The following is a 25,655-nucleotide window of genomic DNA, read 5'->3' as shown; positions in this document are numbered from 1 at the left end:
TAATCTTTTTTTTTTACTCAACTATGGCGGAAATGGGCTTCCTTACTTTATAGATGGTGACTTTACTACAAAATTATGATTTTTTTTTTTACTTTACTCAACTGTGGTAAAGACATTTCTCAAAATAGAAGTCATTTAGGTTCGGAACAACGTCATTACAAGCTAATATATCATCAAACCAAGTGACATTTATTTTATAAAAGATACCACTAGAACAGAACATTAAAGGTGCTGTGTGTAATTTTTTCACTGTACTCAAAAAATACCATAGTTTAGCAGATATTTGGGAAACATGCTAATTTTACATACTCATTTCTCTGAAAAACAATACTACACCAAGTAATTTTACTTTGAAATTTGCTTTCTGTGTTGGAATGTTCGTTTTTGTTTTGTTCTTTGTGATTCCGCCCACTGCCAGTTTACCAAATATAATTTTGACCCCAGGTTGCCAGTTGGAATTCCATATATTCCAGCCATGATGAAAGCCAATAAACAAAGGGGTCAGTGATCGCAGATTGTATCCGACCTAAAAAGCATCCATCTAAAAATCTCCCTGAACAGAAGCATATTAAAACACAGATAAATCAACTCGTCAACTTAAGTCTCCTCGCCTCCCATTATCAATTTCGATCGGTCCTCCTGTTGCGTGTTCTTAATCTAGTAACCCGTGCGAGTGCCGAGTCTGAGGAGAGGGGGTGGGATCAACTCTCTCCAATATTTTGTATTTGGACTGCAGTACCTAATTCAACCGCTAGCTGTCAATATTACATACTGCACCTTTAAATTTAAAATGACAAAAAAATAGATCAATTGAAGTGGTTACACTTTACAATAAGGTTCCTTAGTTAATAACCTAAGTTAACATGAACTAAGAATGAACAATACTTCTTACAGCATTTATAAATCTTAGTTAATATAAATTTCAACATTTACTACTACATTATTAAAATCAAAGGTTGTATTTGTTAACAGTAGTTAATGCTCTGAACTAACATGAACAGCTGGATTTTTCTAACTAAAATTAACAAAGATCAATAGATACTGTAACAAATGTATTGCTCATTGTTAGTTCATACATTAACTGTTAACTAATGAACATTATTGTAAAGTGTTACCAATGAAGTCTATATATTTTTCCTGTCCTCAATTTCACTCTCACCATCATGTAGGTGCTTTTAAAGCTTGATTTTGACTCATATCAAATTTATTCAAATTGTGCAGAATACGAAGAACCTAATAACAATATAGCCCAAATTCTTAGTTTAACAAAGAAATTGAAAGACCTATGTCCCTCATAAGAGAACATATGGGCAAAACACACTCTTTTCAACCAAATTAACCTTTACACATCTTATTTCATTAATTTTATTCTTATATTTTACAGTGACAAGAGATGGTCAGTTATCACAAACTTTGTCCATTCACATATTTATGCATTTTAATGTTTGTATGGTAATAGCTTAGAAAAAATAAAAAGAACAGACACCAACCTTCCCCAGACTCTGATTTCTCAGAAAAAAACAAGAATCAAAGTGAGGATATTCAGTGCACAGTGTTCAACCCCAACCAGATAAATTATTCGGAATACGAACACAGACAAACGTCACATGTATGCATCTATTATACATGCTTATTTGTGTGTGTGCGTCAGTTTGGTTGAGTTGCCCTTGACGTAAGAGGAAGACACGCTTGGAACTTGTGTGCACATATTTTTGTATCAAGATGAGAAATTTCTAAAAAGTAAAAAAAAAAAAAAAACTCATAAGTTAAACTCATTTTGACAAAGATTTTAAGACAAACAAGATGACTAATCATTGAATGACTGGGACCCAAATGAAAAATGTTAGACATCCAACTTAGTACACATTGACAACATGAATCAGAGTCAACTTTCCATGTGGGTTTTCAAGTTTTTCCCAGGACATCCCTCTAAACTGAGTGCTTGTTATGGTAAGTAAAACTAAACATGACATGAGTGGGAAGAGTAAATAGGATTGTAATGCATTTCAAAAACAGGTAGACAGGAAAAGTGACACTGCCTCCCAAAGAAGGCCTATTCCTCGACACCGCCCCCCCAAAATTCCCACAAAGCAAAGCAAAAAACAAAAAAACAAAATAAAACAAAAACACATTCAATCACTTCACCCATGTCCTTCAGTCAAAAATGGCATTGCACACACAATACTGGTGGTGTGATTTTGCACAGCTAACAACTGTATACTTGTAGAAGTTATGGCAGGTGAGTGACTGTGCTTGGTTATGTGCACAAGAAGTCCAACCGGGAGAAGAGGAGGAGGAAGGGTAGTACAGTGAGGAGGTCCGTATTCCATCCCATCATCAGGTGTACAGCAGTTTTGTCCCTCGGTGGCTAATACTTCATGACAGAAGGGTGGATGGAACAAGCGAGCGCATGACTGTCAATACTCAAATGCAGTCCATAGAGAAAGAGTTATGACGGCATTGTGTTTTTCTTCATCAAACGCATCCATAGCAGCAGGTGGAGCTTTTAAGACATCCCTCTCAACAACAAAAAAACTCCATTTCCCATAATCCCCATAGGCAAGTTGTGGAGATTTGAAAGTTCTGGGAAGTATGTTTTTCCCCCAATAGGCCCATCCAACTCAACAAAACTGTCCCCAAGCCTACCAGTGAATTTTTGCATTTCAACTCCAGTCTCGCCTCACACCCCGTTTCCCTTGTTTTTCAAACAGGGGTTGAGGGGATCATCGTTCTGGCTCAGACTCCAGCGCCAGAACCCGTTTACGCTCACGGCACTGCTTCTTATGGGCCGGCCAATCCCTCTGTTGACACTGTGAGCCGCAGTAACGTGCCACCTGGCATCTGCCGCAGATGTTGAACTCCCTCAGCTGGAAAGGTACACAGATAAAGACAAGATATTGTCACAACTAAAATAAATGAGTCAATCAAATAAACAAAAAAGTTAACAAGTTGAAATGACAATTATTTGTAAATCATATGGGTCCATTTAGCTTTTTAAGTGTGTAATTTCTGTCACTACGATGGGATTGTTGTTCATGGTTGAATTTCAACAACTGACTAGTCAAATTAAGTAGACTAGTATATCTAAAAAAAATTGTATATCTAAAAAAAAGTGTTGCATTTGTTTTAGCCTTTAGTTCGATTGCTCCCCCTGCTGGATTGCGTTATCACTGTATTGTTTGATTCAAAACCAGTGCATTAACTTGTGTGCGTTTTTATTGACCCCTGTTGCTTGGTAATGATGACGCAGAAGGCGGCAAATTCATAGCTTGCTCGCCACACTTTTATATTTTTGGTTGAGCCTTTGGTTTGTTTTCAATAACGGCACTTGCGTCTATCTGCTGTGAATGTACTATAAATGTGCTTAAGTGGGAGTCCATATCTGGTTAAGCAGAGCAGAAATGAGATATACAGTACATTCTCTCTGCTTGCAATGCATCAGTGACCCTTGTCAGCCAAGTGAGTGAGAACACACAAACTTAGAAAATCATTCAAAATAGCGGTTCACTTCCATGATTTAGTACAATTGTGTTCATATCAGCAACAAACTGTAGCGGAGTTCACATGAACCATACCCCAGGCCACCCTTTTTAGATGGATCCCGGGTACAGTTCACCAGGACAAACCAGAGTTCATAAAAATAGCTTTCACATGATCCAAACTAGGGCTGAACGATTAATTGCATTTGCGATAATATCGCGATATGATGAAACACGATTTTATAACCGCAAAAGCTGCGATTACACTGGTCACGTGACACGCGAGAGAAAAGCAGTCTGCAGATCAAACATCAACTTGGCACGTTACGCATATTGGTCTGGCATACAGGAAAGAACCGTTTATTTTTAATGTATGTGATATTGTGTTATTTATTCTCTCTCGAACAATTCTGGATCGATTCTGAAATTCTCTGAATCGATCCAGAATTGTTGGAGAGAGAATAAATAAGCTTAGTTTTAGTCTGAGCTTAGTTTTTAAACACAGATGCGTGATGACGCTGCGCATGGTTTAGAAACTACCGTATTCTGCTTGCTTCTAATTTCTCTCTCTCTCTCACACACACACACACACACACACACACACAACACTGCTCAAACCTTCCGAAAAATAATCTTTCATAAAGTTCGGGGTTTAAGCGAATTACAAGGCCAGTCGCGGGCTTCATTGCACAGGTTTCGCCGCTTTGATGTTACTCTTGCAGTGTGCGGTCTTGGCCGCCGGAATTTTCCTTACAAATGCTCCACAAAGGCATTATTTGTGTCTTTTGGAATGCAGTTGGCTTATTTATTAAAAATATAAAAATCACTGAGAAATCTGCTTTCATTTTAAAATACGCGTGCTTTGTGAAGAGTGCTTTTGCATGCGGCTGTGAGCGACTCATCTCAAAATGCTTTTAAGGCGCGAAATTAATGTAAACACGGTCAGTTATATCTTAACCCAACAAGACAAACCACATTTACAATTTCAAAAGAGATATGTGCATTAGTGTGAATGCAGCTTATTGTATCTAAACTGAGGGGGGGGAAATCACTCCAGCTCTTGAATGGAAAACGTTCAGACAGCCTTCTTTTAAATACTGAAAGCACTCTGTGTTTATTTCTTGTAATGTTTTTTTTTGTTCCTCTTTATTTACTAGCTCTTATATTTTGAAGCTATATTAGTTTATAGCCTATTTAAAATTCTTAACATGTAATTGGTTTAATTAAATGTGTTATATATATATATATATATTTTTTTTTTAAAGTATGTATATTTACACATGTAATTAAATACATATTTTAAGTGTTATTAAGATTAATTAATAAGAAAAAAAGTAGATCGGATCATGAGCTGCCTAAAGATTCCCATCCCTACTGTACAATGATTTATTGCTTGTCTTTGTCGACTAATACAGAAGGTAAAGAACTTAAAAAGTAATCGCATATTAAATCGCAATCGCAATATTGGTTAAAAAAAAATAAAAAAAATAAAAATTCGCAATTAGATTATTTTCCATAATCGTTCAGCCCTAATCCAAACGAACCAAACTTTGATGTCAATCAAACCCCAGTGCTAGTGCGAAAGCACCTTTAATATTTTGCACAGCAGTGGTTTAAACAAATTGAATTACGAGACATGACTTGACCTCTCAGAGGGTTTTAGTGCACTAAAATGGTATTGTGGGAAGCAGGGCGTGGTCGAGAGCCGTGGGAATGAAGCGAGTGCTATTGAGCATCACAATCATGCCACACAAGTCTTGAGTAATCAGAACACAGCTTTGTGTAAAAAAAATTCCCCACCTTTTAAAAATGTATCAAATCATCTAATAAGAGCAATTACTATTATCAGTGCTATGAGAACGTCTCAAAATATCCATTTTTGTGAGATATTATTATTTTGGGCAATAAATGATATATCCATGACATCTCCAAAAAATATATCCATGTAAGCATATTTACCCTGCTGTCTCGCTCACTATGCTTTTTTGCGCTTGAAACATTTTAAAATTTAATCTCAAGACATACTGCTGTTTTCCGTTTCATTATTTTGCACTCCATCCAGCTGTTTTTAAATACATCCTATGCGAACATAATGAAATGCACCTGTGTTGTAAGACTGATGTTCTTGTTTTTCAGACAACCCACTATGTAGATATGCACATCTTTACTTCCGACCAGTATTTTTTTTTTTTAGTTAATCTAAATTACACCCAATAAATGCCCATAAAATGACTTTCGTGTCTACATCATACTGACCCTCCTCTCAATGAGCGAACAAGGTGGGTAGTGACACTCGTAGTAGGTACAGGAGCACTCCTCCTCTTCCACCAGCTCTCCGTTGGCATTGTAGTAGCGTGTACGACTCAACTCCAAATACTGCTCTTCCACTGGGTCTGCGGGAACCTGCTGGATGGCCAGCCAGTACAGCGACTGCTCTCTAGAGAGGATATTTTATACATATTTTATATACAATTTGAGCAGAGTAGATAACAGCAGATATTTATTTGTTGCTTTCATATGTGGGATCTAAATTACCGTTGTTTGCTAGACAGTTCTTCTGGTTTGGGACTCCATCCCACCGGAACGAGGCGCAAGTTGTCTAGACGGTTGTCAACTGTGACTGAGTTTATGTGAACTACTTGGAAACTTGGAGCGATTCCACCTCTGTGCTTTTCCCTGTGAAAAAGTACACCAAAACATGACTACTTAAAACAAGATGATGTCTACTTATTTACAGCCTCTTCGTGGTTTACATTACACTTGCAAAACTACATATTTTCAAAATCAACTAGTTGATGAGTTGCCTGAAAGTAGGGCTGGGCAATAAGGACGAAAAATTATTAGGATAAAATTTTACATATCGGTAAATATTGATAATTATCACAATAAACGTCCAATCTTTATCTTTTTCAATCTTAAAGGGAGATTTGTGCTCCTGATTGAAAGTTGTAGAAACCAAACAGTTAAGTGTGGTTTTATCATCATCATCATCATCATCATCCGGTAGTCTTCCGGTAGTCTTTATCGTCAGAACATGACAAACACTTGCCAAACAGGTGAACATTTCACAAATTAATATTATGTGTTTTTTTTCTCTTAGAAATGCACATTTGACCGTAGCTTGAGTTGACAGTAGCTGTAACTGAGATGCAGATATAAATGTGTGTTTATTAACAAAAACAGTAACATCAGTAAAAACCTAATTTTTAAAAGGGTAAAATTGTGTAGGGTCTTCCATAGTATTTAGATCATGTTAATCACAGGTAAAACCATGCATTGCAACTCACTACCATGGTAAAAAGTAACTACAGTGCGTACATAATTATGTAAGTTGATATTCTGATCATATTTTTTTCCAAGCACATTTTACCAATTTCAAACCAGATCAATCTTAACTACTATCCATTTTGTATTTAATCATTTTTTGTGATAAATAATTGTTAAGGAAGGCTGGAAGTGAAAAATTGAGCAGGTTTCCTTTTACAGTTCAAATGGGCCAAAACAGATTTAACTTGCACTGAAAAGTAAAAAATGATTAAATGCTCATGAGGAGGATGCATTACTAATGCAATGCTAGAAATTCCAAAATTAGGTGTGACCAATGGTCAGCAAAACACTCATTGGTTGAGCAGGGTCATACAAAACCAGGCCAAGAAGAAAAGACACATTAACTGCAAAAAACATTTTGGAATTAAGGTGAAGAATTAGTTATGAAACCATCAGGAACCCTTTAGTCTACAGTGCCACCATTTTCCAGAACAGCAACCTACCTGGAGTCTCCAGAAGTACATATTGTCAGGATCTCAGAGGCTTTAAGGTAACAAATCCTGAAATATGACCCACACTTAAGAATCACAAGTTGAAGTGTTGTGAAATGCGTGAAGACTGTTTTTTTATAGACAGATAGATAGGTTGGGACTGGAGTGATTCTTGAAGGACCAGCACAACATCCTCTCGTACCTCTGTTTGAAGAAATTATCTTCCAGAATCTCTTAGTAAGTTTTGGGAGTTGACTTTAAGTCCATCTCCTACCCTGAAAGGTCTGTCTTGCTCATTGTGGCCGGCCCGAGGCATAAGCAAACTAAACGGCTGAAATCAAGTTTACTTTTTTTTTTTTGATGACTTAAACAAGTGACAAATGAATGAATATTAATGAATGAATGAATGAATAATTCAAGATAAGAAAATTCTGATTTCATGATCAATATATCTGCCAACTAGGGCTGAAACGATTAATCGACATTGTCGACAATAAAAAATTGTCGACAAATATCTTTGTTGTCGAGTAGTCGTTTGATCCCACGTGACCTAATGTAAGGGCGTGCAATGTCGCGATTTGGCCGCTACGACGCTGTAGCGCTAGAGTGTAATGCAGCCCTTACAAAAGCTATTGGTAAAAGAAAAAACAGCGCGAATTATGATGGAGTGCAAACGAATCCGAACTAGCAAGGTTTGCTTGGGAAAGTTTCACAAAACTTCAAAACAAGAATGCTGTCGTGTGCAATACATCCAAGGCGGAACTTGCTTTTCACGGGAGCACAACATGCACGTTGGAGCACTTACAGAGGAAACATCCCGGCACAAGAGGAGCCGGTGAGAATTGAGTGTTCTCCAGCTAGAGCTAACTAACTAGCGGTAAATCTCTTTATTAGAGAATGCAATACTACTAATAATATTATCAATAATAATATAATTACAGTAATGTAATGATTTATTTTGCATAAAATAAAACTTGATCGAGCTTAGGAGTCAGGGCTGTTTTTATTATTGTAACACTATTAGGTATTATAGTCTTATCAGTTGCCTGTATTTTGTTCCATAATCATGACTTGCAAAAGGAGATGTCAGGAAGAATATCATGGCAGTTACTTTTTCATACTGTAAATTAAAAGGTGAATGAGAACGTCTCTGTCAGCTCAATTGTCATGTAAAAAAAAAGGTTGTAATTTTATACTTATAATAATGGTTTGCAGATTAATATTTTACCATTATTTGTGTCCTGAAGTAAATGTCCCTTTTTCTGTTTCAGTTCTAAGAAAAGCAGTGGGCCTATTCAACAATGCTTGGAGAGCATTTGTGTGTGATTTGAGTTGGACCGAAATCTGAAAACTTAAAGAGAATGACCTGTTGAGTTGGCTCAAAGTTCATTAAAACAACTATTTCAAAAGCTGAACTGATTTAAATTTTTTATATTATAATAAGAATATGTATAACTCAATGTTTTAAGTAATTGAAAAAGCTGAATAATCGTTCCAAACTTACTGATTAGTCTGCGAAATAATCGACGATTAGTCGATTAATCGTTCTAATAATCGTTAGATTAATAGATTATCAAAATAATCGTTTGTTGCAGCCCTACTGCCAACAAATGCTGCTGTGTCTGCCAGCGTTTAAGTCATGCGCATAATCTAGACACCTCGCGAGTGCATAGACAATTTGTGCGCAACTGCGCATAGTCACGGTATCGGTTTAAGTTGGAGAAAATAGCCGCAGGGGAACTTAACCTTCTAGGTGTAAAGGTAGCAGTTTGAATAAATAATAAACATAGCAGTTTGAACTCTTCTCCACTTTATTATACCACACATCAGATCACTAACTCCAAAAACCCGCGACACTCCAGTACAAAGTGCGCACGACCCATTCCTATCTACGGCAAGCCCCGAGGGGAAAAATAGATTGCATACACACATACAATGAGCGCCAGTACATCATTACCGGTATTATAGTAACAGACTTTGTTGGTTTCTGTCATGTACAATCCAACAAAGTCTGTTACAATAATAATAATAAAAAAAGATTGAGGACAGTTACACTGTATTGAGACAGTTGAGAAATAATAATATTTTTACAGTTTTCAACAATAATTGTCATTATTGAACCCTTGCTCTTATTAGGTTTCTGATTTCTCAGTTTTGTCATTATTTTAGCAAATAATTTATTTTATATGTTTTGAGACAGTTTGTTTTAAGAAGTTTCAAAGAGTTAGTAAAAGAGTAGTTAAAGTTACAACTTTTTTATTTAAGTAGGCATCTATTTTTTATAAAGTATTTATTTTGTATTAATACATAACATCACTGTATTCATTTATAATGTATCATTATTGCGTGACAAAGGCGCGGACCGGCTCTGTGGTCCCTCAAGAGTCACTCTCAACCTATATGTCTATAATGTCTTCAGACAGATAGGTCGTCTATAAACAGTCTTCATGTTTTTCACAACACTTCAGCTTGTGATTCTTAAGTGTGGTTCATATTTCAGGATTCTTTACCTTAGAAAAGTCTCAGAGATCCTGAAATCTTGCACTTCTGGAGACTCCAGGTATGCTACAGTTCTGGAAAATGATAGCACTTGTAAGACTGGAAAAACTGGAAGGACTTTAAGAGCGGGCCACTCTCTGAGAAAACAAAGGAAATTAACATTTGAACTCCCCCTCATGCACTATTGAGACGAAGGTCTCACCTCCCTCATCCTAATCTACATTTCTCTCCCCCATTCTTCATCCTGGCAGGGATCTCCCAAACTCACACAATAATCTAAATGGTTTAATGTGAATGATTATCATCAAGGTTTATACATGTTTGGTATTATTTGAAATGTCTCGGTGCGACTGGTTCAAATGTCTCATTCCCAAAGAAATAAACCAAAAGGTAATAAAGTTCTTAGGAAGTTTAGAAACATCTTCCACAATGGAGGGTGTGTCTTTGAGTTAATACCTTCTGACCATTTGACTGAATGCTAATTTTACACTGCTAGCAAATGGTGACTTACCACGGTGGATGATGTTTAGATTTGAAATGAGGTCTGGGTATATAATGAAACGTAGGGAGAGCTCGGGGCCTTTTCTATATTTGAGATCGGCCCGTGAGGCTGAGAGTAGAGGTCTGCACTCCCGCGGGAGTCCCGCGGGACCCGCGGGTCCCGACGCAAAACAGTGCGGCGCGGGACAAATTTTTAAAGGTCATTGCGGGAGCGGGCGGGATGATGAGGTGCACTTGCGGGTGCGGGCGGGAGGGATGATACGCTGCACTCCCGCAAATTAAATATGAGTATAAAGTAAAATATATAAATGATTAAAGTAGCGTACATAATTTGTAGTTGTGAGGGAGATTCTGATTGGCAGCAATAAAAACGTTTTAAGCAGCCTAAACTTGTGAATGTTGTCGGGTAGGGCGGGGCCTAATCTCACGCACACTTGTTTAGAGACAATTCCTTTCCCGCTGCTCCGAGTTCGAATTCGAAAGCTAGTTCAAGTTCAAAATAGACAGCATGGACGAGGAACAGAGCGCCTCTAGTGCTTCAGATAAAGTACTGTTGTGAATATTATGCTGTTCGTAATATGGGACCAATAAATATGTTACCAAGTATTGGTAAGGAATTTTGTGTGCACGCATTTTTTTCCCCAAGACCTTTCGTCAGACAGAAAGTGCGGGCGGGAGCGGGACATTATATCACAGATGCGGGCGGGAGCGGTACTAAAAATGACAAATCTTTGCGGGAGCGGGCGGGAGCGGGACTGAACACTGCGGGAGCGGGCGGGAGCGGGTCTGAAAATTGTGTCCCGCGCAGACCTCTAGCTGAGAGTTGCGAGAGACTCAGCCTCACGCATTTCTTGTCGGGTAAACTTTTTCCTCTTTGTTCTAGAGCATTTGATGTTTTGCATTGATTATCCTTGAATTGATTATGAAATTATAATGATACATTTACCTGACATATTAAATTGTGCCATTTGATTATTCTAATTGACTTTGACATTTTCATTCAAGAGTTTAAAAGAATAGTAAAACATTCGCTCACATTTAATGATGCACAGATATCATTAAAGCCTTTTCATTTATGGAGTCAGATGAAATAACGAGAAAATACACGAGAAAATGTATTGCATTTAACCAAAAATACTTTGCCGCGAGAAAAGACAGTAACACGCAAAGACCTTCACCGCTAATTCGATTACCGCCATTAGATCGAGTTAGACGGCCTTACAAAGTGGAGACTAAAGGGTTCCTGATGATTTCACATCTAAATCTCCACATTAATTCCTTTTTTTTGCAGTTAACATGTCTTATTTATTGCATTAGCTCATCCTCATGAGCATTTAATAATTAGACTTTTCAGTACGAGTTAAACCTCTTTTTTTAGCCCATTTTACCTGTAAAAGAAAACCTGCTTAATTATGCACACCTGAATACAGGTGCTGGTCATATAATTAGAATATCATCAAAAAGTTGATATATTTCAGTAATTCCATTCAAAAAGGTACATTTGGATATTATATTCATTCATTACACACAGACTGATATATTTCAAATGTTTATTTCATTTAATTGTGATGATTAAAATAATGAAAATCCCAAATTCAGTATCTCTGAAAATTAGAATAGTACTTAAGACCAATACTAAAAAAGGATTTTTTGAAATGTTGGCCAACTGAAAAGTATGAACATGAAAAGTATGAGCATGTACAGCACTCAATACTTAGTTGGGGCTCATTTTGCCTGAATTACTGCAGCAATGTGGCGTGGCATGGAGTCGGTCAGTCTGTGGCACTGACAAAACTGACAAAAGCTCATTGCTAAAGAGGCTGGCTGTTCACAGAGCTCTGTGTCCAAGCACATTAATAGAGAGGTGAAGGGAAGGAAAAGATGTGGTAGAAAAAAGTGTACAAGCAATAGGGATAACCGCACCCTGGAGAGGATTGCGAAACAAAACCCATTCAAAAATGTGTGGGAGATTCACAAAGAGTGGACTGCAGCTGGAGTCAGTACTCCAAGAACCACATCGCAAAGACGTATACAAGAAATGGATTCAGCTGTCGCATTCCTTGTCTCAAGCCACTATTGAACAAGACACAGTGTCAGAAGCGTCTGAAGACAAAAAGGACTGGACTGCTGCTGAGTGGTCCAAAGTTATGTTCTCTGATGAAAGTAAATTTTGCATTTCCTTTGGAAATCAAGGTCCCAGAGTCTGGAGGAAGAGAGGAGAGGCACAGAATCCATGTAGCTTGAAGTCCAGTGTAAAGTTTCCACAGTCAGTGATGGTTTGGGGTGCCATGTCATCTGCTGGTGTTGGTCCACTGTGTTTTCTGAGGTCCAAGGTCAACGCAGCCATCTACCAGGAAGTTTTAGAGCACTTCATGCTTCCTGCTGCTGACCAACTTTATGGAGATACAGATTTCATTTTCCAACAGGACTTGGCACCTGCACACAGTGCCAAAGCTACCAGTACCTGGTTTAAGGACCATGGTATCCCTGTTCTTAAATGGCCAGCAAACTCGCCTGACCTTAACCCTATAGAAAATCTATGGGGTATTGTGAAGAGGAAGATGCGATACGCCAGACCCAACAATGCAGAAGAGCTGAAGGCCACTATCAGAGCAACCTAGGCTCTCATAACACCTGAGCAGTGCCACAGACTCATCGGCTCATGCCACGCCGCATTGCTGCAGTAATTCAGGCAAAAGGAGCTCCAACTAAGTATTGAGTGCTGTACATGCTCATACTTTTCATGTTCATACTTTTCAGTTGGCCAACATTTCTAAAAATCCTTTTTTTGTATTGGTCTTAAGTAATATTCTAATTTTCGGAGATACTGTATTTGGGATTTTCATTAGTTGTCAGTTTTAATCATCACAATTCAGAATATCAACTTACACAATAATTATGCACACACTGTATACTGTTTCTATGGTATTTGTTATAAAAAACAGCCTAAAGACAGTTTTAATCATCACAATTCAGAATATCAACTTGCACAATAATTATGCACACACTGTATACTGTTTCTATGGTATTTGTTATGAAAAACAGCCTAAAGACATTTAGAATATACAAATGCACAAATACGGTCTTATGTAGGGGGGTGTTGTTACACTAATAAAATGAAAAGCAATCTACACTAATAACATTAAGTTACTGCTATTTCTGAATAAACAAAGCAGTAATTTGTCATAAATTTAAATGTGATTTGATTTAATGGTCACAAGCTATAGGCAACATGATTAATTTAACAAAAAAAAACCTTGACAAATTAAACTTATTTTTACATATCCAGTATATAAATGCAGGGTTTTTCCTGCATAGAGAATTATGAGGCGGCCTCTTCCGTCAAATTTCGTGCCACCTCCGTCTGTCGCCAAAACTCAAGACAGGGAATCACATGATTAGATACCCCTTTTCCACCGACACTGTTCCGTTGCGGGTTCACGGCCTGTGTCCATTCTTAAACCGTTCCGTGCATTTCGACTGCATCAGAAAAAGCACTAAAACTTGCTGGTCTCAAACGGAGCCGGGCCCAGGGCTCAGGGTAAATTTCTGCGAAAGTGCACAAGCCCCTGCCCCTCCCCCTCTTCAGAATCTCCTGTCAGTTATCACAACCACCACAGGCGCACGCGACGCAAGTCGAGAAGCACCTGCTCCGCAGCATCGAAGTGCCTTCACTTGTCACAGCCAGGTACCGATAATGTTTTCCCTAAGCTACAGCATTTTTGTGAAATTAAACCACTAAGTTAATTTAAATACATCCATAGAGCCAGCCTGACTTAGGCAATAACCCAAAAGTCTTCTGGCATTCCGCGGGTACTGCAGATAATCTGCGGCTCAGACGGGCCAAGTTATAAAAAAAAAAGAATTGCGAAGTGGGTCGCTGAGGTATCATTAAAAGACTCCGAACTCTCATTTCACAGTAAAACGCAACGAACGAGCGTCACTCTTACTTTCGTTTTTCGAAAGTATTTCTCTTCAGGGAAAAAAAATCAAGGAAACCATGCCTAGAGCACCTTCTAATGGTCATTATATAAAAAAAAGGCACTTTTCTTAGTTAGCTGTGAAGTTGTCAAGTTTTCTTAATTTTTTCATTATTTAAGTCAGGTTAGAAACCGGACTCAAAGTGCACCAGATTAATGAATTTATCTTTAAAAATGTACAAACTTTTCTTCCAGGGAAGCATGCCCCCAAACCCCCCTAGAGGTACTGGACTCCACCCAAAAACAATACTGTTGGAAACACAGTAGGCTATATGATGGTCTACGAAAAATACAAATTTAATTATCTTGATCGAGGATTTTACCACCTCCGCCTCATTTTGAGCCAGGAAAAACCCTGTAAATGTATAACATAATATGTTCAAACTGAAGAAAATAACTGGAATCCAAGGAGCTCTAAAATAATTTACGAATTTTTATCTGAGGCTAAAAGTGCCATCCTTCAACTTAAGTCACGCCAACCACACTTCATGTGTTGATGACTCGTATTAATGTTTTTTTAGTTCTAACAAGTAACCTTTTGGTAAGGAGACCTCAACACTCTGAAACCAGAATTATTGACGGATTATTGACGGATAATTAAATTGATTTACTTTGAGAGCCTGATTACAAAAACAAAAGGCTCACCACTAAAGCCATGTCCCAAAAACTTCAATATAAATCAAACATATACAATACAGTAGCCTGTCGCAATTGTTACCATCTATTTGCATTAGTTTATATCCAGCTGATCCCTTGTATGCATTCATTAGGCGGCGAAGTTGCATATATAAAGCTAGTGACGTGATTGCTTTCTCAACATTGATATGTTCATGTAGCCGACAGAAACGTATCAGAAATGCATTCGATTTCAGTTCTTTTTTTAATCACTACAATACACAGTTATTTTGATTAGATAATCAAGTGTTCTAAAATAAAAGCAAATAAAGTGAGACAATACATGTAATATAGCCCTACATTTATGTAATTTTAATGCTCTGGCCTTTGCAGATATTTAAAGATGGCCATCTTTAAGCATGACTCTTTGGATTTATATGAAATGGTAACCCTTTACAATACGATTCCATTTTTGGCATTAACTAAGGTTAATAAATGTTGTAGAAGTATCGTTCATATTTAGTTTTGTTAATTTCAACATTTACTAATATATTTTAAATAGAGTTATAATTTTTTTTCTGTTAACCTTAGTTAATGTACTATGAACTAACATGAATGATCAAGGCACAATTTTATTGCTCAAATATCAATACATGCTGTAAAAATGTATATTACATAATGCATATAGTTCATGAAGGCTAGCTAATACATCCTTGTTAACTAATAGGACTGTTACCAAAGTGTTCCCTATGAAATTTGTTTCTAGGTTATAGCTAAAGAAACACACATTTGACCTGTAATATTTTAATGTTTAAATTATTTTCTGTACAATTCGTTCTGAAGACCTTCTCATTTTAATGCGTATTTAGCACTGTTTTACTTGGAGTGCTTTAAAAAAAAAATCGGTTGATTAATAGGTTATCGGCAAGTATGGTCAAACCTAGTTATCGGTAAAATCCACTATCGGTCGACCTCTAATCTATATGAGATTAATCATATATATTTATATTATTTTCTTTATTTATATATATATTATTATTCACAGTGCCAAAACCACTGGTAAATGGTTTACTGACCATGGTATTACTGTGCTCAATTGGCCTGCCAACTCTCCTGACCTGAACCCCATAGAGAATCTGTGGGATATTGTTGAGAGAAAGTTGAGAGACGCAAGACCCAACACTCTGGATGAGCTTAAGGCCGCTATCGAAGCATCCTGGGCCTCTAAAACACCTCAGCAGTGCCACAGGCTGATTGCCTCCATGCCACGCCGCATTGAAGCAGTCATTTCTGCAAAAGGATTCACGACCAAGTATTGAGTGCATAACTTAACATAATTATTTGAAGGTTGACTTTTTTTGTATTAAAAACACTTATTTTATTGGTCGGATGAAATATGCTAATTTTTTTAGATAGTAAATTTTGGGTTTTCATGAGCTGTATGCCAAAATCATCAGTATTAAAACAATAAAAGAACTGAAATATTTCAGTTGGTGTGCAATGAATCTAAAATATATGAAAGTTTAATTTTTATCATTACATTATGGAATATAATGAACTATCACAATATGCTAATTTGACCTGTACACTATTAGTTGTGCACACAATATCTCTTTTCTTTGTGCTCTGAATTTTTTAATGAGGAGTGCTGCACGCTGTTACTCCATGTTGCTTTAAAGCACATCATTCTGATAGTCTGATAGATATTATGATAGCTTTGCGGATCTTGTTCTGTCATATCATATTGCCCCTTAAAAAGCTGCACAATACATTTGAAATAAAACGTCCTTTAGTTTAAGTATTTATTTTAATCAAATTGTTATTGTGTATAGTGATTTGTAATTAACATTTTACCAGATTTAGCGCTACACTTATTTTTTCCCCATTAAATTGTTTTTTCCTAAATCATTGTTTCTAGAATTACTTTAGCTGCTGAATTATCCACTCGCCTAATTTATATTATATTTTTTGTTTAAGATTATATAATATATTGTTATTCAGTTGTTGTTTTTCTCTAATGAAGTGGTATTTAGTGTACCATGTTTAATAAAAGATTGATCATCAGTTCCACACACACAGAGGTATAGATATTCTACAATAATCAAGGAAAACAAAACAAACAATTTTTGGAATTGGACGATATTCATGATTTTGGGTATCTGAATCGGATCGGTTATGAAAAAATGGCATCGGCGCATCCCTAAATTTTATTATATTCAGGGGCCTGTAATCGATAGATCACTATTACAATATTATGTCCTATTTTACACAACTAGTCCGTAGTCACATTTTCATTAACTCACACATGTTGCCAAAACATAAAAAAAAGAAGAATTGAACTCAAATTCCTGTAACACAATCCACAACAAAATTAACACTAAATAAAACACTGGGGGGAAAATCAAGTCTTAATTAAGCGACTTTTCAGTGATTTATTTAGTGATGATTTTGTTGTGGATTGTGTAACAGGATTTTGAGTTCAATTAAGTATTTTTTGTTACATGAGATCCATCATTTGATGAGTTCATTATAGGCTTGTGCAATGCGATAAGCAATGACTTCTGTGATTTGCAAATCTAGTATTCCTTTTAATGTTTTTTTTTCTAGTATCCCAATTGAATGATTCTTTATTTCTTTATTTTTCCCCCCTGTATATTCAACAAAATGAAGAGAAAGGCACTGGTGCCAGAGAATATGCCAGAGTACCTGCTTTGACAAATGTATAGAATATTTTGACAGCCGTTGTGTGCACTGTGCAGAGTGTCAAGATAAAGGTAAAATAAACTGATTTTTTTTTACACATAGCATTGATACATCATATTGTGTCATTTTATCGATGTATTGATACATATTGATGTACCGCTACACCCCTAATTAGAAGATGACTTCACTAGCAAACTGAACGTTCATTACAACTTTCACTAGTGGCTAAATTGTGTTGTCATATCAGGAAACAGTAAACAGCGAAAAAGCAATAGGCTCTAGGAATTGCAATGGACTCTAGCAGTACACTCACCAGAGTAACTCATGCAGTGGTCGACCAGCCCATCTACCCTTACCAATGTCAAAGGCATAAGCAAAGATTTTTGCCCCATTCCCATCTGCATCAACTTCCATTCGTGCCTGATAATAAAAACATTCAGGCATTAAATTTCATAATAGTATAATAAATAATAGTATTCAAAGAATGTGACAATAACATGTTTTCAAAAACTTGAATAGGTCATAAAACAAGAAAAAAATTCATAGGCATGTGGAAAAAGTGTGCTGGTAACCAAAATTCAAACCCCAAACAAAAATGTCAACAAAAAAAAAACCCAAAAAAAAAAACCCTCAAGTGACAATCATTGGAGACAAGCATTAATAGCCCATGATTAACGATCCAAATGAAACGCATGTTATTATGAAGATTTTACAGCAAAGTCCATCTTAAATAATAATAATAAAAAAACAGTATGACAACTTTTATGCTAGCAGTTTAACACACATTTGTGTGTTAAACTGTATAGGAAATTGTATAGAAATTGTATAGGCCTAATATATTATCTTGAAAAATAAAATTGTCTCTTAATTTTAAGGCACCTTGGGAAAAGTGTTGAGTCTATAAAAATTAAATAAACATTTAACGATCTATAAGCATTTCATAGATGTCTATGTACACTAATTACATAAAACTATAGCCTACTGTCAGTACACCATAGTTATACAAAAGTACTAGGTTATGCATTTATCTCCATTCAAAGTAATGGAAACCGGTAGAAAAAGATTATGCTTAAATGATCTCTAACATTAATATCACAGCCTTCAACTTTTATCTGAAATGGCTAATAGTTTAGAATTTGCTATTAGCTTCCCAACCATCATAAAATTCATGAAATTAAGCATTGTTGCTCAGAATGATTTGTTCTACAAAGTTTTGAGAAGTTTGGACTTTGTGCACACAAGATATAGGCATACTAACGGGAAACACCCATCAAATATGTCATATCATATTTGCTAAAATGTTTAATGGATCAAAACTCTTTCGATAACTTTTTGCTAGCATGGTCTAGAGCTGACGTGGTGAAGTTTGATGAAGACTCATTTGATGTCATTAGCTGCTAAAATCGGCCACGTTTTGTTTTTGTTTTGTTTTTTAAGTCATGTCAGACGATTAAGACATCAACCAAAGAAAATACATAACAATTTTAAACTTCATGGTTATACGGAGTTATAAATATTTTTTGTTGTTGTAGCGCCCCACAAGTTTATCAAACTTTGTGTGCATTATCAGAATGTCCTGTTGTCTATGTGTGTCAACTTCAAGTTATGTTAAGCAAGTTGCGTTCAGCAGATATAGGTCAGCTCGTAAAAGTGTTTGACCAATGAATTAAGCTATTTTAAATGATCAAGCTGTCAATTTAGATTTATTGAAACATTGCAAAAGATTTTTTTTGCCAGCGCAGTCCTTAGCTGATTTGTGCCTATTTTGGTAAAGATCAGACCAACGGCCTAGGAGTTTGAAAAAGTAGGTCTTAAATAAAACTCTAAATGGTGGAAAATTGTAGTTATTTGTAGGTTTTGACTCAAGGATTCAGGGGAAAAATGATTGTTTCCCCTTAGGGTTCAAAAGTTCCAAAGCAAATAGCCTTGTAGCGCCACCTAGTGTCAGACAAATGTGTGTGTGTGCCCGAGTGGCTGTGCACTATCGGGTCCATTCTGCTGAGTTTGGGGTCTCTGCGATTATGGTCTCTGATGCTCATACATTTTTAGGGCAGAAAAATTAAGATAAATAAGAAAATTAGTACAAACACAATGGTTCTAGCAACTTCTGTGCTTGGAACCCTAAAGAAAAGAAAAAAAAGGCTCTCACCTCAAAGGCATAGTTTTCCACTAATGGTATGTCTTGCTCATCAATCAAAGTGTACTTTGTCTGAAAAGAACAAAATGTTGTTACAATGCAGAGAAAGTACATTAAAAACAATTCAAAACATATTACTTGTTGTGTCTCCTCACTGAAGACCCAAGTTTACTTAAAACTGCTATAAGCATGGTTCCCACATTTTTTGACAAATGATTTGTCTACAACCTTTTTATTTGCAATTATTGGATGTGGGTTTTGAAAAGTTTGTTTTGATCCAGAATTCAGATTTTTAAAGTCAACATTCATGTGATTAAAGTCGAGTCATTGTCGACTAGTCGCTGATGACATCATTAATGAACAAATAAGCCTGAACCTTGAGCTAAGATTCAAACGCTGGCTGCCTTGTGTATAGCTATGGCATTTGACACAGCGTTGCCCACAAGGCTATTGCTCCTAAATAAAGGCTTATTTCAGTTCTTTTGTCTTTGGGTCTTTATATTTCTCACAGATTTCTACTCGTTTGGATACAAATAAAATAGCACAGTAAAGATTACAAGCATATGAATGCATTAGTGAGAGAGACTGCATGTGAATAAATCCTATCTGGAAGCGTCTCTCTACTAATATTGTAATGGAATTTAGTTACTAAGAAACATATGATAGAACTTTTCAGTTTCTAAACTATTTTGTACATAAATCACAGAACAATATTGACAATAAATGTCTGGGCTACTGTATGTTTCTGTGCACGTGATCTGCATGTGATGTGCAAGCTACTGACTGTATGCATGTGCGTTACAATGCAGCAGCACATTAGTATAGAATGGCAATTAACTTACGTGTACAATAAGCCGTTTAAAACATGCATCCACCCAATCAATTTTGAGCATTCAAATCTGGTATAATCAAACATATCTTGTGGAACGCTCCCGGAGTATGCATTTATTTGTAATTTTAACTGTTGAAAACAGAGCGTAAAAGTGGAGTTCAAAGTTTTCTTATCCTGTGGCACCCTCTATAGGCTATTATCAGCGACTAGTCGACATCAAGCTTACAGTGCCCTTATTATGCTATTTTAAAGGTTCCTAATTTTGTTTTGGAGGTCTCCTACAACAGGTTTGCATAAATCAAAGGTCAAAAAACATTTATATTATTTTCACATAATATACATTGCACATCACCACATTTTTCAATGATTCTCAAACGACTTAGATTAATCAGTCTCTCTAAATCGCTCCTTCCCGAGAGCCTGCTCTGCTCTTATTGGCCAGATGGCCCAGTCTGTTGTGATTGGTCTACCGCTTACAGCGCTTGTTGGAAGCTAAACGGCCATTACCATAACAGTCCTCAGCGACTGTATTGTACACACTGTAAACAGTAACGATGATGTTGATTTTACCATACCTATGAGTGCGAGTCCGGTGATGCAACATTGGAGGAACTAGTTAATCAACCCGAATCTCCATTGCAAGGACGACTTGAGCGGGACGTTTCTCAGTGATATGCATTTTGAGGTACATTATGAGTTGTTGCAACTGTAATTCCTCACCATCAGGATTAACAAGTGTATGTCCATCAACAAACCGTCATGTATATTTCTAATTTATTTCGGTGCACATTAGGGCTGGGCGATAAATCGATTAACTCGAATGTGTAGTTCACGCCGATTTATTTGAATGAAAATCGTTTTTTTCTTTAACAACCGCCGACGCTCCCATCTGGGCTCCCGTAGTTCCGACCGGGCTCAGCGCTTGCCATGATAGAGATACACAAACAACATGGCAAATGAGCGAGACCGCGGCAGCAGAAGCACACCCGCCCAAAACATTTACAAGCTGAATCTGCAGGGCTCCCAACTCTCACGAGTTCACTGTGAGAGACGCAATTCTGTCACTTTTTAAACGCCCTCACGCCACACATCCATTTTCTCGCGCAGAGAAAAATCGCGAAGCAAAGAGGACACTGACACCGACAGACAAGACAGAGCAGGTTACTATCGATATGAAACAGATTCTCAGCTCTCAGATTCTGTCAGTTTTATTACAAAATTCAAACAATAAACACCGTTTTGGCGCTTGTAAATGTGACGTGAAAGAACGCTGACAGATCTCAGTTCAAGCGGCACGTGAACCAAACATCTGTTACTCTTTACTACAAACTTACCGAGATGTAATAAAATCGATCGATCAGTGTTTTTCAACCGCGGAAAGATGTCCATAAAACAGCTGGAGAACAGCATATGCCACGTAACGTTATATTTACCTCAGGATGGCTTTTAATGACCCATAGCACGCATGTTAGTTAGATGCATTATAAAATAAAAAACACATATTTAATTTGAGTTAGTTTTAACCTTTAATAATACCAGCTGACAGGGCTCTCTGTATGTTTACAGCATTAGGTGATTTTTTTTTTTTGGGGAGAACAATTAACACATTAACGTATCTACTTTTAGATAGTAGTACGATAGTTCTTAGGTAGTAGTACGTAGCTACTACGTACCTATTTATCCAAAGGAATTTATATTGAATCAAGATCAGAATCAAATCACAAGAATTGAATTGAAATTGTGAAATTTGTGTTAAGCAATAATAAAAACAGTAGCAAACCAGTAAACTTAATAAAATTATGTTTAGTTACCAAATCATTTGACTATCACAATACACTTATTGTGATGCAAATTTTTAGTTTTTTTACACATCTCCCCCAATCCCAATCCACCCATTTTATTTTATGTTACATTTTCATTGTTTTCAAAGACAGGGCCTGTCCTCTTGTCTTTTTGGCTTGTTGTTTCTGATTGCACTTTAATGGAGATCAAATCCCAGAAGGGAATATTAAAACAAAATAAAGTTAAAACTTGTTTTGAACAATTTCTTTGTCATCTGCAGATTGATTTTAAGTACGTAGAGAAAAAAATCGATTTAAATCGTAAATCGGATTTGTGAAAAAATCGGGGATTTTTTTTTTAGGCCATATCGCCCAGCCCTAGTGCACATACAAGAACTGCATTACCGGTATCAATAACGGTGCATTACCTTAGACAAGCACAAATGTGAATGACTGATGTACCATAAAAGTTAGAGATGCATTAGAGGATATATCCATAATATATCCACTGATAGACGCCACCTCCCGTGTGTATCTAGCCTATGTAAGCGTTCGATGAAGAGCGTCAAAGACAACATGTTTTTGAAGCGTTGATCATTGTAGCCAATCACAGACATATATGTTGAGCGCGTCAACACAATGGCCAATTACAGATATATATGTGGAGCATGTGAACACATTGGCCAATCAGAGGCGTTTAAGAATCCGTTCAACAGCACTCAAAATTCTTGAGGGAAATGCTAGTATGTAACGTCACATTTTAAAATGTCAGTACCGCCTTAGTACCGAAGTTGGTACTTTTTGACTACTCTAACCAGGACCAATCAAGTGCTGGGTATGTGATATGTAACAGCTAAGCGTTGTATGAAGCTATATGACAAACAAATGAAGCAAATTTCCAGCCTTTGCTTGGGCTAAACGCATTTATTTTGAATTGTGTGTTCAAGATATGAAATGTTAAAAATGTGCCGCTTTGAGCGCAATCGTAAACACCTCTGATTGGCCATTGTGTTGCATACTCATCGGATATGTCTGTGATTGGCTACAATGATCAACGCACTGGAGCGTTTGAGAGCACACAGAAGTGTTTGATAGTGTTTTGAAAACGGGAGCATTTGAAAGCACAAGCAGGCCGCTGATAGACACCTGCTTTCAAATGCTCCCGTGTGTATCTGTGCAAGTGCTCGGTGAAGAGTGTCATTGACGTATATTTGCAATATGTTTTCGAAGCGCTGCTCATTGTAGCCAATTACTGACATATTTGACAGCACGCGAGCACCGACTTGTGACGATCGGGTGAGGATGTCTAAATCAGAGAAAATCATCACTGTTTGGACATTTATTGGTAATGATATCTTGTGGATTTTTTTTACATCTACTATTGCATTTGATGTTGATAGGAAACAACTACATTATTAACATTGTTCCAGTTGAGATTTTAGTGTAAATTATTTTAAACCGTTAAGATATTTGACATATGACATTGAATTTTTATATGTAGTGTCTTAAGAGCCATTTAACATGTTGTTTTTATATAAATTGAGGGGTATGACTTGTAATGTCTGTATAATGTAGTGATGCAGTTAAGACAGACTAGCTTATTGGTATGTACAAATCAAAGCGCCCAATTCCGATCCATTTCAAATATACATTTGATTAATATTGTTAAATATTATTTAATTGTAGAGTAAATAACGATCCATCTTTGATTATCAAAAGAATTTTAGGTGCAGTTCACTCTCAGCCAATTGGATTTCACGTAGCATTTTCATCGGTCAGTCGTGGAAGTCTATTCTGCTTTGTTGATAACTTTTGACAACGTTTAATCCAGGAGCTTTCTAGTGCAAGAGCAAGGAGACTTTTGCGAGTGCACAGGTGTCAGGACACCGTCTGAGCGCAATATCTGAGCGAGAGTCAATTCAATTCAAATTTATTTGTATAGCGCTTTTCACAATACACATTGTCTCAAAGCAGCTTTACAGAAAGTGCATTTCGGAAATGTACATAGAAAAATACAGTTAGTTAATCATGTATTAACTCGAAGAAGAAGAAGTTCATAATGGTGTGAACATAATGGAAGTGCACTGTATATTTGAGAGCGAGCGTTACGTTTTGGCCGAGAGAAAAGGAGATTAGCGTGCGAGCAGATTCGTGTTCGCGCATTTCATGGATGTGCTCTCGCGTTTACAATAATGCGCTCTCGACATTCATGAAAATAACGCCATATATTCCGTCATATGACAACATAAATGGGCACTCATTCACTGTATAGTATGCGTCTTATGTGCGCACTTTTTCATGCAACTTCTCACATGGTCCTGTTGTTTAACCCCATAGAGATTTGTTTACCGGCTGCCCTTAGTGTCATGGCATCAGCGGCCTGTCATCCCAGAGGCAGCTTGGATTTGTTCGGGATGATGATGACGCAAAGAACCCGTTCAAAAGAGTTAAGTTTAAGAAGCCTGCAGCATTTCGCAGAACGTTAAGCTATAAATTACAAGGTGGCTGAGCAGTGACTGTAAGTTTGACAGATAAACCTGGTAAAGACAGGGCTAAGGCTCCTCACAGCCGACATGCCGGTTGTCATGCTGCGAACGGTTCCTGGTTGAGGCATTTTCTGAGCTGGCTGAGCCATATTGGATGCCAGTGTCATTCCTGACGTGGACCAAACATCGGAAACCGCAACGGTCTTGTGCTTAAAATGCATTATTCAAGTATTATCGAAAAAATACAACTTTTACATTCCCTAGTTAGCAAGCGAAGTCTCGCCCGAGCCATCTATTTGCGCTGTTAGCCACGGTAGCGGCACTACACATCAAAAGTAGGCGGTTCATACGGGACTAAACCTACTCGGCTGATGAGCTGACCAGTTTATAATAAAACCCGCCTGTTTCGACGACAACTACATAAATATATTACACATATCCCCCTCTGACAAAGGTCAACAACATAAAAAGTGGACAAATCTGCCACTTAATTGTTAAACAGAAGCATTTAGCTCACGGGTCTTGGCTCCCCTCCCCTTTGCGTCGCACATGGCAGTCCTAGGTTTCAGCTCACCTTCCCGGCCACACGGCCAAGTCGAACAATCCCGAGCTTGAAATCCGACATTAGAGAGGATGTCAGGACTGGGTTGAAATGTGAGAGCAGGTATGTCGGTATTAGGCTGGAAATCGTTGCGGGCAAACCAACCCCGAGTACAATTTTTAGTGTAATAGGGTCAGTCGTTGCCCGCGTCTTCCCCACCCGCTTCCAAACCTCCGTGATGCGCCGACCGCTGAGAGGCGTTGGAAAACCTGCCAGCTTCGGGGGGGGAGGGACTAACCAAATTCTGAACGTAAACCAATCGTAAAAGAGGACTGACAGTGAT

At 37.2% G+C, this 25,655-nt stretch overlaps 1 protein-coding gene across 1 annotated transcript; it reads right to left on the bottom strand.

Annotated features, from left to right (window-relative positions):
- Positions 1-1,351: 1,351 nt before the first annotated feature.
- Positions 1,352-25,586, bottom strand: zmynd19 (zinc finger, MYND-type containing 19). The gene is made up of 6 exons (XM_077206295.1): positions 25,346-25,586; positions 19,685-19,744; positions 17,849-17,955; positions 6,015-6,155; positions 5,736-5,916; positions 1,352-2,867 (listed from the first exon to the last, which is right to left on the bottom strand). Exons 1-6 carry the CDS (start codon positions 25,394-25,396, stop codon positions 2,724-2,726), a joined length of 684 nt encoding a protein of 227 aa, XP_077062410.1. The 5' UTR covers positions 25,397-25,586; the 3' UTR covers positions 1,352-2,723.
- Positions 25,587-25,655: the final 69 nt, after the last annotated feature.

Source organism: Siphateles boraxobius, unplaced genomic scaffold (assembly GCF_051911475.1).
Source record: "Siphateles boraxobius isolate OS27281-9 unplaced genomic scaffold, OSU_SipBor_1 56, whole genome shotgun sequence".
In the NCBI taxonomy this organism is placed as follows: domain Eukaryota; kingdom Metazoa; phylum Chordata; class Actinopteri; order Cypriniformes; family Leuciscidae; genus Siphateles; species Siphateles boraxobius.
This window is presented reverse-complemented; position numbering and strand designations above follow the sequence as displayed.